Consider the following 12,642-nt stretch of genomic DNA (forward strand, 5'->3'; position numbering starts at 1 on the left):
TATTTGACAATTTTAAATGCCTGAAAATACCTTAGAATGAGTTAGGATTTTGTAATTTTCATTTTTTATGTGAAATGATAATTAACGTAATAGAGAAATATTTCAAGTTTCTATGATTTATATTTTACGAATAATAAAATAATAACAAGCATTGTTTAATGATAAGACGTTAATATTATACATTTTTGTAAAAATTATATAACCCCGTTGTAGTAACACAATTTTTATGACACTGCGGTATAGATAATCAAATCAGATACGTAAGTTCTAAAAGCTTAGAAACTAATCATTCTAATGTTTTGATTTTGATGAATACAAATTTAAAAAAATCATCGTTTTGTCTCTATCATAATTTTTTCTAAAAGCCCATTACTTTTGATATTTATAATATTATATAGTATAATATACCTATTTATAATATAATAGTAATATACAAGCTTGTTTTTACTTGCCCATCCCCAAAGATTAACTCTTAAATTAGACTGGATGATTTACTTATTCTGATTTCCTTTTCTGTTCTGAACCAAGCCAAATGGCAAATGGTACCATACTACCATGTCAGTTACAGTTGTCAGTCAAATTTAGTTATCGGCGATGATTTATTATTATATTTTTTTTAATTGTATGTTTGTCACTATTAGGATTATTATAATTATTTTGGTCACGCCAGGAGTTAATGTTATATTGTTGATGTTTTTGTTTTATATTTGTGTTGAACTTATGGCTAGTGACAAAGACAAAATAATTTATATTTGTTTTTTGGATAATGTAGAGGGATAAAGTTTTTCACATAGCTTACTGTTATTTTGAGAATTTTGATTGGACAGCACGTCAGAAAGGTCAAATTTTAGCCCAGTTAAGACTAGTTTGTCTACGATTGCCCGTGATTTTACGTTTCTTGTTCTTTCTATACCTCACTGTGTGGAAGGAAGTAGTCTCATTGTGGTCACGTTATTTTATTATACGCTGTATAAAATATTTATTCAAGTTACATTATTAAACTGTTATTATAGGTATGTCAACTCAAATGTAATTATAAATCTATTCGATACCAGTACTTATAATAATTAAATAACTACATTTTGATGTTCCTAGGCTTTTTTATCGTCTGGTTTATTTGTTTTTATTTTCTTTAAGGTAATTTTATATTGTTACACTACTTACGTAATATCAGCAATTTAACATACATGAAACATTTGTAAACTAAGTCACTTTAGAGATGAACAGCACAATTTCTGTTACATGAATTAAAATTAAAAATACCTAATACAAGTTAAATTCCATCCAACACTTGAGGCTTAATATTTATTGTGTCATCTTCGTTCATCACTTAAATTTTTAACAAACTTTCAATCAGAAAATCACTGTTAAGTAATTGGTATCTAACTTGTTGTTTATTTCTGTTTTAGATAGATTATTTTTGTATAATATCTAATTAATACCGAAAATGGATTCAAAACAAGAAAAACAATATATTTTCAATATGAAGTTAGCAAGAATTATATGCTTGTATCAAATTTTAATTCCAAATTCTACTTCAATTTTTGGTTATAACATTTATCACATTGTTATCGTGATTTTTGGATCATTCATGTTCGCCATATCGATGTTGTTTCCAATTGGTTTGCTCTATTTAAGGAATGATATAATTGCGATTATGTACTACATGGGATGCATAAGTAATTTCCTGTTATCCAGTTTCAAAATGGGTAATATTCTTTATCATGCCAAGGATATATGGAAATGCATTGACGTTACAAGCTTTAACTATATTTCGTACAAACACTACGATAGAAATGTATTTAAAAACTGGCAAACACGGTCTATACGAATTACTTACATTTACATTGTAATAGCGTTATCCGCTTTTTTCTGTTGGATTTTTAGTCCAAGTGTTATGAATAAATCTATTATTACTATAAGAAATATTGACGGTTCATACAGCAAATACCGAATGAATATTTTTAATATATATTTAATAGCATCGCATGAAACGTATAACAAATACTTTTACATATTTTATGCTATCGAAATAATAATTAGTATTTGCTATGTATATTTTACTATAGTATTTGATGTTCTCATGCTTTTGCTATGTTTTGCAATATCTTACCAACTGGAAACAATTAGTAATACAATCAGATCACTTGGCCACGAAATATGTACACGGGATAATTTCAGTGCGTATGAGGTTTATTTTTTACCATTTAATACAAACTAATTGTAATTATTATACAAGTAACATAGTATAGTCATATAATATTTTGCAAATATATTTTTATTGCAATCTATACTATCGGTATATCGGTATAACGATATATTTTATAAGGTATTAGACACGAGTCATTATAAGTAGTGTATTCATAATAATTGTATAATTTTCACAGGGACACTGCATGAGAAACACGGCATAATATATAATGATTTAATAACGATAATGACAGACCATCAAAACGTTCTAAAGTGAGTGATATTTTTGTTAATAATTTAAATATAACGGTGTATTTTCAGCTCATGATTCCAATAATTCAAACCAAACCGCAGTTATGTTTTTTAACTAAAAATACTGATGGGTTCGAGAGACCAAGAGCTACATTATTTCAAATATTGTTAGTGTCTTAAAAATATTTTATTAATCATTTGTTTTGTTTCTATTTCTTACAGAAAGTTAAACGATTTTTATAACATATTTCGGTCAATAACGCTAACTCAAATATTCATAGCTTCAAGCTCACATGTATTTATTTGGTTTATTGCTGCAATGGTATGACGTTCAACTATATAAAAATTTTTCTTTAAGAGTATATTATCATATAATAAATGATATTTTAGGTATCTTCAAACTAATTTTTAATGTTTTTAAAAAATAACTGTATGCCGTGAAGTTTTTTCTAGTATTATATTTTATATACATTTTTATTATTTTTTCTTTTCCTTTTTAAATTATACCCATTAAATTAAATTTATAGATAATTAATATAATCTATTGTTATAAATTGAAGTAGAATTACTGTAGTATTATAGGACTTAAAAATTGTAAAACATTTATTTAGTAGAGAATTAAATCATTGAGTGGGAAATCATAAAATTGAGACATATTTATAGTCACATTGGTAGTAGTTAATTGAAGGAGATCCCTTTAACAGATTAGTTTTAAACAGATATTTTTATAGTGATCTACTGTTACAGAGTCGAGTGTTAACATATTTTCTTGTTTTATTTTTGAAGATCATACTTCGTAATTATGTTAGAATTGAATGAAATACAGATTTTCTGAATTTAATACCTATTATCATATCATACAATATGTGTGTGAATAAAAAGTAGGTGAACACTAAACAGTAAACATAAATGTATGATTTAAATTTTTTAGAGTATTGATGAAGGTGATAATGCAGATTCAATTTTGTCATTTAAGCTATTCATTGTACTCCCTCTGATCAATTTTCAACTATTTATGACTTGTAGTTTATTTGGAACTATACATGAAAAAGTAATTATAAAGTTGCTTAATATATTCTTTTAAGTTTGTTTTATTTTAAGAAGTTCTTATTTAAATATTTAATAGAGACTATATTAGTATATATAACTAATACAAATTCCGCATGTATGCATGCATTTGATTTAATCTAAAATTAATGTTTTGCTATTCAGAAAGATTCAATCATTTTCGCATTATATAGCAGTAATTGGACTGATATGGACTTAAAAAGTAAAAAGATGATTCTGTTTAATTTGACATTAAATAATGCCAACCAGTTAAAAATGAAGTATACAAATACGAAAATCGTTAACTTGGAAATGTTTAGTCATGTAAGTATAATAATAACAACAAAATATGCAATAAAATAAAATAATTTGTCTTATATTTGTATAATTATGAAAGGTTGCTAGAAAGTCAAGATTCGAGTTTTTTTTTTTAGTTAGAGAATAAATATTCTTTTTTGAGTTCTTTATAGGCATTTTAAATTTTTGATTTATGTTGAAAAAATTTTAGTTTCTACGTATTAAAGCTTGAATATTTAATTCAAGGTTGCTAATATTATTATACATATTAAAGTCACATTTTTTTTTAGAAAACCCTTTGAATCTCAAATGTTGTTATTATGATTAGAAACATGTTTCCGTTTTTTGTTACCTATAAGGTATGAGCATAATAATATAAATTATTCCATTGAGAATATATTTTTTTTTGCAATACATACTCAATGATTATACATATTTAAATAATTTTTAGTATTAAAAGTATTTAAGTAAAATAATAAAGTCAATACATTTATACAAATAATCATATTTTAATGAAAATGTGACAGGAAGCTTATATAATTATTGGTATTGACGTTTAATTGTTATGTTGGGTAAATTTTTAAACCAGTTGATTTAACAAATACTTACATTTAATTAATATAACATTATATTTTTTACAGACGATGCGTTTTTGCTATTCAATATTTTCAATGTTAATTAATTATAATAAAAATAAAATGAAATAGAATTTATTTGTTATGTAATTTAATTTATGATTTGTTAAAATATTACTTATTAAATAATATTTATACTGTTTTATTTGATTGATTTAATTTTTATGTGTACATTATTATTTTTAGAATCACATAATATTTAGTAATTTAGTTTAAATTAATTTATATGGTAGGTATCTAATTGATTATATAATCTGTTATGTATAATATTATGTTTATGGTTTCTTGCTTAAATTATTTTATCTATAATTAACTCATTAATATTTAGAATTATTAGTAAGACATTAATTTTATATTAATTTTTTTTTTAAATAATGGCATGTAGAAACACTTGTAATCAATAACATTACATGATACTAATTAATTAAACATACATTTTTTCTTTCTATTTTATTTGCAAAATTGGTAATTGTATATGATCAATATTCAATTCATTGGCACTGATTTTTATTTTGGTTTTTTCTAGATATTCTTTCATCAATAACACTTATCGTCTAGTCAATTAAGACTTAACATCAGTATTATAAAATTAAATGAATTCCTAAATTCATAACATGACATAATTACATCTTCATTATATTTAACTACATTTATTCGTTTTTAAAAGTCAAAATTCTTTGAAATATTCTTGTAACTGAAATATAGCAGTATCAAAAAGGGGCAAAATATTGCAACATGAAATCGTTTTCAACTTCATCTAACGATTTTTACATTTTATCATTATCAATATTATCATTTATTTATTTATTTATTTATTTCATATTGTTTCTTTGAAAATTAGTAAATTTGTTTTTCGATTTCCCGACGGGCGAGTCGATATTATATTATTGTTGATAATAGAAAAATAAAATAAAAATCGTTCTGATTTTCAGTCCATTGTTATTATTTAACAGCGGCACATGTTTTCCTTCTGGTTGTCGCGGCACTGCCTTTGATTGGGCCAATCACTGTATTTTTATAGTCAAACTATACTTGTATAGAATTTTAGGCTTCTCATTGTTTTGGTTTAGTTCCTACCTAATGAACAGATTCCATCTAGTAAAAGTAAATTAATTTTTGTCTGGCTGATTTCATTCTCTCTTCGGTGTTCCCCAGGGAGGGAACTTTTATTGTTTGTCATTTTATTCACGAATATAAGTCTGTGCTTCATATTCTGTGATTATCAACTCTTTGCTGATAACTCTAATACGCTAATAATGCAGCGTTTTCCAAATAGTGGGTCGCGACTCCCTACCGGGCCATGAAAATTTAATACCGGGTCGCAGAATTTAATGAAATTCTCATATTAAATTTGTTATTTATCATTTTCGTTTGATAATTTAAACTATTAAGTATGAAGGTGAAGTCAAAGAGACGAGAGAGATGATTCAAATGTGTTTTATTTTGACGTTTATTACACAATGATAAATGCAAAATATTTTGGTGGGTCACGAAGGTGAAAAATATAAATTACTGGGCCAGCCCAAACAAGAGTTTGGGAAACGCTGCGCTAATGTATCATCCAGTAAAGACTCTGGTAAAATGCAAGAAAATTGTAATAGGCTTTGAAATGTGTTAAAATTTTGTTTTACAGTTCTATTAAAAAATTAGATTATGACTTATGAGTACTTTATTCTTGGTGATCGCCTTTGAATAAGTTAATGTGTTAGGGGTCTTGGGGGTCATATTTTAGCATAACCTTATGTTTTTCTCTTATAAAAATCAAATTTGCACTACAATTAGGAAATTTTGGATTTTTTGGTTTTCCAATTAGGAATATAAAAAAATAATTCAAGGATGAAATCTGTGTCAAAACATATCACATTCATCGCCAATAGGCTTTATTGAATCATTAGAGTGTGTTCAGTATGCATTTCGTGACGATTTTTACGTTATATTGGCTACAAACGACAATGAAATACTGGTGACATTACTTCGTCTTTGTTTAGGTACATGCTTAAAAATAGTTCAAGTGAGTTTTAACTTAGAATGTCTGAATAGTGGATACTATATAATATAATAGGCTCACTGACATTTAATTCATGTCTAAGCTTTTAACCGGAACTACATCTTGTCCTAAGTTACTGGGATTTGTGCAATTTCACGTCCCTAATTATCAGTATCGTTTTTGTCCAACTTTCTCTAAAAACCCACTCATGATATGGATATAATAATTTTATACATCGTAGTTCTCGGGAATCGCGGGAATGCAACAAATTAAATAATGTCGATACATTTAATTAAAAAAGCATGTTGTCCCTAAAGTAATTATATTAAAATTCCTTCATATGTACCAACCGATATTTTACTTTTAAATTTGTTTTTAATAGTTATACTTAATTAAGTCTATTTCATGTTCTTTTATGTATATAATGTATTATTATATTGTATATTATGCACTGTGATTGAGGCCCACACAGGCGTTTAATTAAATTAAATAAAAATAAATATCAAAATTTTTTTGATATTGCACGTTGTTAGTTGATGCCTCTCTTTAATTAACTTAAAAACAAGTGATTTACTTAAACCTTAAAGTATATTGTTTAAGTGAACTGAACTATAAGAAGTGGCTTCATTTATAATCATAAACCAATATTCGTATGGCTATTAAAAATGTCAGGTGCTTCTTATTATATTATAAACACCCAATTTGTCTTGGTTCCTTTCTTCTATCCATTACAAATACTGTTGAAATATAACTTAATTTAGGAATATAAAAAAAATAATGTATTTTTTAAGAAGCAAAAATATATTTTAAAATAAAGTTTAAAAATTGATTTATCGTTCTTTTTTAAATGTTGATTTAATTAATTGTTCTAGTTACAAAAACTGTTATTTAAAACTTTAAAAACAAAACGAAAAAAAATTCTTGTTTAGTTAATAGTTAATGTAAACAGTGCTAGCGTGATTCAAATATGCATTGGTGTTTTACTCCACCCATTTTTCATTGTCAATCGAACTCAAAGTTTCTACTTTATTAAAAAATCATAACCAACTGTAGTGCTTTTAAAATTCAAAAACATAAATACACCTTAATGGTATATCTAATGTAAAATACTTGGGATTTTTATGTTGTGGATATGGTTTTTTTGGAATTTAATTATTAAACTGTTTATTCGTTTTTATTAAAGTATAAGAGAAATTATACTATTATTAGGTAATAGGTATATTACAATGTAATAATAATTGATCAATGGTCGTGTATAAAAAATGTGACAGATTTGGAATTCACAAAACTTAACCTATATATCAAACTTACTAGATACGATATATTTGTGAAATTGTTAAGAACGTGAGCTATGTTTGGAACACGAAAAAAACGTTAACTACTTAAGAATATACAAACAAATTAACAATTTTTTTATGTGTTAAAATTTTTTTTTTAAACAAACACTATGTTACTTTGATTCAACTATTATCAGCAGATATGAAAAACCTTCGTTTTGTCTATTGTAGATTAAATTTTAAAAATACGATGTGTAGTATGTGTTAACCTACTTAAGTAAGCTACAGATGAAAAAAATATAAATTTTAGTTATGACTCATGAATAATAAAGTGTGAATAGGATACAGTTCCGATTATGCACCATAGTTCATATTTAAAATATACAATTTGGGTTCTATCAACAATGAAAAGATTTTTATAACTTTATGCTTTAATTGTTTTATTTTTGCTATAGGGTTTACATGTAAAATTAAAGGGCGTGTGTTACTAGGGTACAGTGAGACATGTTCTACAATGAGACAAGTGAACTAAATCATATTTTATAATTGAAAGATACTATATAGCTATAGATAATTGGTTGATATTTGGAGCCTTGGAGATAGTGTTATAAATTGTTACCTCCAACAAATAATATTGTTTTCATCATTTTTGGCTGATAACAGTTCAAAATAACGATGTTTAAAAATAATAAAACAATCTTAAAAAGTTAAAATGGTTTTGTTTGTGGTTAATACTTTAATTTTATATGGAAAATAACATCATAGGATAGTTTATAGCATCATTGTGGACCTAACCGGGTCTACAATGAGATACTTTTCATTTTTCTAAAAATTAATTTTATTGAATTGTTTAAACAGTTGTTTATAATGATCTAATGTGATGCTATAATGACTCCTGTATGTTCTTGATTCGTTTAGTATAGATCGACCACTTTTCTATTAATAGTGAAATACATAATATCATAAACAATTGTTGTCTTTGGATCATTATTGGCAAGTATTACAATACAATAGGTTGGATTAATTTTTGGGAAACAATACATTTGAAAATGTAATTGTGTGAATAAAATGTACAGGGTGATTTTTTAAGCGGGCACACTCTATTTGTATGCTTAAATTATGCATATATTCAAATTCTGATTTTTGGAATTCTTAACTACCTACTTGAAGACCATATTTTCGAATACTTATGATTTTTTGTACCACTGTAGCATAGAACAATATAGAAGCGTCACTCGATCAGCTGATCGGGTTCTCGTTTACCTATGATCTGAAGTCTGAACCTTGGAAACGAGTTTTTTCGCCAACATGATATTAGACCCTTGTTTACCCATATTCAGGAAACGTTTACTGCCACAAACGCGGGGTACGCTGCTCGTGGTAGGCTTGTTTACAATTCCCTATTTCACGTATGTCAAGACGGTGTTGAAGTCCACAATCTCCCGATTCTGCCAATTCACACAGTGTCACGACTCATGACTGAAGGTATAAACTTTTGTTTTTCAAATAGAAATCCTACTTCTTCACTTTAAATTATTCAGCAGATATTTTTTTGTTGGGGATTTTGATCAATTGTTTTTGAGTTGTATAACTTAGTTTACTAAGGATAATATGTCTATGGTAATGTGTTAAGTAAAGATGAAGGCTCATGTGGTTTGCAAATATTAGTAACTACTATTGATACACCAATATTAATAATTTTTTAAAAATCATCCTAGTATATTAAAGATTACTTATTATAGTTTATATTTAAGTAAAACCATTTATAAGGATTATTATCTTTTATATAAACATTTTAATAACTCAGAAACTATTCATTGGAATTTTGATTCAGATATATCGAAATTTAAAAAAAAACTATTTTCTAAACAATTTTCAGTTAAAAATGGGGTTCTCTTTTGAAAAACAGAAGTTTGTATCGTCACATGACACTCTTTAAGTAATATAAAAAATACCAGGAATTTGAATATATTATGGTCTTCAAATATACTTAAAAATTCTAAAAATCAGTATATGAATAAGTGTACTATTAAAAGGAAAAATGGAAGTGAGTGCTTAAGCATGCTTAAAAAAATCACTTTACCCTAGATATTTAAACGAAAAATAACGATTTTAATAATTTATTAATTGTTATAATTCCAAAATATAATTCATGGAACTAGAAACATTTAATTATATATTATTATATTTTAATACACACAATGACATTTTAAGGCTGTTGAAAGCAAACCATTTATAAGGGGTTGGATTTAGGCAATATCCTATACTCTATAGCCATCGTGAGTGATATGCGTGACTGTGTGTGCAGTGACTGATCATTAGTGTGCGTGAGTTCCCCGAAAGCTTTATGTAATTAAAGATAAACTACGGCAAAGATTCTTGGTAATTCGTGACGTACCTACATACTCACGGCCACACGTCACTATATTTTGCGATCAAAAAAGTTTCAACATGAAAGTTCCAAAAAGAGGTAGAAGTATATATATTTGTCTTCCTCTTATTGGTCTAAAAGAACGAACAACGACTTGCTTTCAACAGCCTTGAGCTATGCATACTAATTATTTACCATGAAAATATTCATTGAATTTTATTATTAATATAATTTGTTATTATAATATTATAGTACGTAGTAGATAGACATATAAAAATAAACGCATGAAGTAGAAGATATTGAACATTTTTTTACTATTCGATGTAATTCTGGTAAAGTTTATCATTTTAAATTAATAATTTATAAACAAATAATTTTAACCAGATTTTAGTTTATTTTAAGAAAATCATTGTGGCATATAATATATTGTATTGTCAGTTATGATTTTATGAATCCATTACTGTAGGTACATAATATATTTCAACATTTTTAAAGTTCATATTTTGTTCATAATTCATATTTGATCGTGTCTTGTCATATTATTATATAAATATATATATATGATTTTTGAATTTGATTTTCACTGACATTCAGTAATATTTTTATGTTTGAAATGATTTTAAGAGGATTTGTAAACATATTTACCCTTAGAAAACAAAAATAAATCATTGAAGACATATATGGGGCTGAATTTTAAATAGGTGTGTACTATGTTTATGAATTAATATTTAACAAAATAAAATACATTTCATTAAGAAAATTACGATGGCGATCCAGTAATATCACACGTATATGTTATTTTTACATGAAGGATTAAAAATCTATACCTTGGCAAATATTTGAGATAATTTTTCTTCATTATTTTTTCAAAGATCCATCTCTTTATTTAAAATGTCTAAACGAGAAAACTACTGTAACACGAACATTTTATCACTCCATGAGCAATGAGCACATAAACCAGACCTAAAGGGCGATTCTTCTAAAAGAAAACACTTAATTTCTCAAAATATAATAGCATTTTTGCAATATTTGTATAATTTTATAATATGATAATGACAGAATTACAAATAGAATCTTAAGGTTATTAGAAAAAAAAAATATAAATATAAAATCAAAATATTTTGAAAATTTTATCATTCACAGAAAATTTTAATACAACCATTAAACAATTTTCAATTTTCAGAGTGCCAACTCAATGTACAAATGTAATAACTGACATGTATAATGTAAACATCTTACGCTTGGGTGGGTGGGACACCTCAGATAATACCTCCCACTCGGGACTGCACTTCTTGGAGCTTGATTAAAGGGTAGCTCACATATTTTCAGCTCACGAATAAAGAATATTTTATTAGTTTATTTATGGGGTTGCCATTGGTTACAGATAATAATAATAATAATAATAATAATAATAATAATAATTTTGTTACCGGCAACTTCGGGTAGGTCTAGTATAATATAATTCAGTTAAAGAAATACATCTACAATTATATATTGTAGTTTTTTTTGTCAGCAGTATAATATAACATAAAGAATAATATTGCAATGAATTTAAATACATTGAAGTTTACAAGACTTACGGGCTTATATCATATTTTAAATCCTAACACAACAACATTTTGTGGTAGCAACATATATCACATTGTTATTGTGTTTTTTGGATCATTCATGTTCACCATATCGATGTTGTTTCCAGTTGGTTTGTTTTATTTAAGAAATGATATAATTGCGTTTATGTACTACATGGGCAGCATAAGCAATTTATTATTATCCTGTTACAAAATGGGTAATATTCTTTATTATTTCAAAGATTTATGGAAATGCATTGCCGATACAAGCTTTAACTATATTTCGTACAAACACTACGACAGAAATGTACTTAAAAATTGGCAAACACGGTCTCTACGAGTTACCTACTTTTATATTGTAATAACTTTATTCATTTTTTTTTGTTGGATTTTTAGTCCATGTGTTATGAATAATTCAATTAGAAATATTAGAAATGTCGACGGTTCATACAGCAAATACCGAATGAATATTTTTAATTTATATTTAATAGTGTCAGATGAAACGTATAATTTGAATTTTTATATATTTTATATCATCGAAATAATAATTAATATTTGCTATTTATACTTCACACTTGTTTGCGATATTCTTATGATTTTGATATATTTTGAATTATCTTCTGGAATGGAAACAATTTGTATTGCATGTGAATCACTGAACTACAATACAATATGCTCAAAAGAAGATTTGAGTGAGTACCTAACTTTTGTTTCGCTTAAGAGGACGTCGTGTCGTACCCTATTGTGTGTCTCCGTCGAATTAATGCAAAACATACCAAAATGTACTTTCAGCAATTCCAATTTTGTGAAATGTGTTGTTATCATAAATATTAGACTGAATTGATTATTATAAAACTTTAAATAAGAACGTTATCTGTGATGTTCGTGTTTAACGGCTCATTATATTTTAAGCGAACTCGAGCATTTTTAAATATTAATATTTCACATATTCATAACTTGTTTAAAATTAAAATATGGTAAAAAGCCAAAGATGAAATTTAGGTCATGTTCGTACATC

At 26.1% G+C, this 12,642-nt stretch overlaps 1 protein-coding gene across 1 annotated transcript; it reads left to right on the forward strand.

The window, feature by feature from the left end:
• The first annotated feature begins 368 nt into the window (after positions 1 to 368).
• LOC111026600 lies at positions 369 to 3,902 on the forward strand. Its single transcript, XM_022304700.1, has 5 exons — positions 369 to 2,180; positions 2,388 to 2,463; positions 2,665 to 2,764; positions 3,374 to 3,493; positions 3,655 to 3,902. The coding sequence occupies exons 1-5, from the start codon at positions 1,448 to 1,450 to the stop codon at positions 3,850 to 3,852; spliced, it is 1,227 nt and encodes a 408-aa protein (XP_022160392.1). The 5' UTR covers positions 369 to 1,447; the 3' UTR covers positions 3,853 to 3,902.
• The last annotated feature ends 8,740 nt before the right edge of the window (positions 3,903 to 12,642 follow it).

This window comes from Myzus persicae, unplaced genomic scaffold (genome assembly GCF_001856785.1).
Source record: "Myzus persicae strain clone G006 unplaced genomic scaffold, MPER_G0061.0, whole genome shotgun sequence".
Classification (NCBI taxonomy): Eukaryota; Metazoa; Arthropoda; class Insecta; order Hemiptera; family Aphididae; genus Myzus; species Myzus persicae.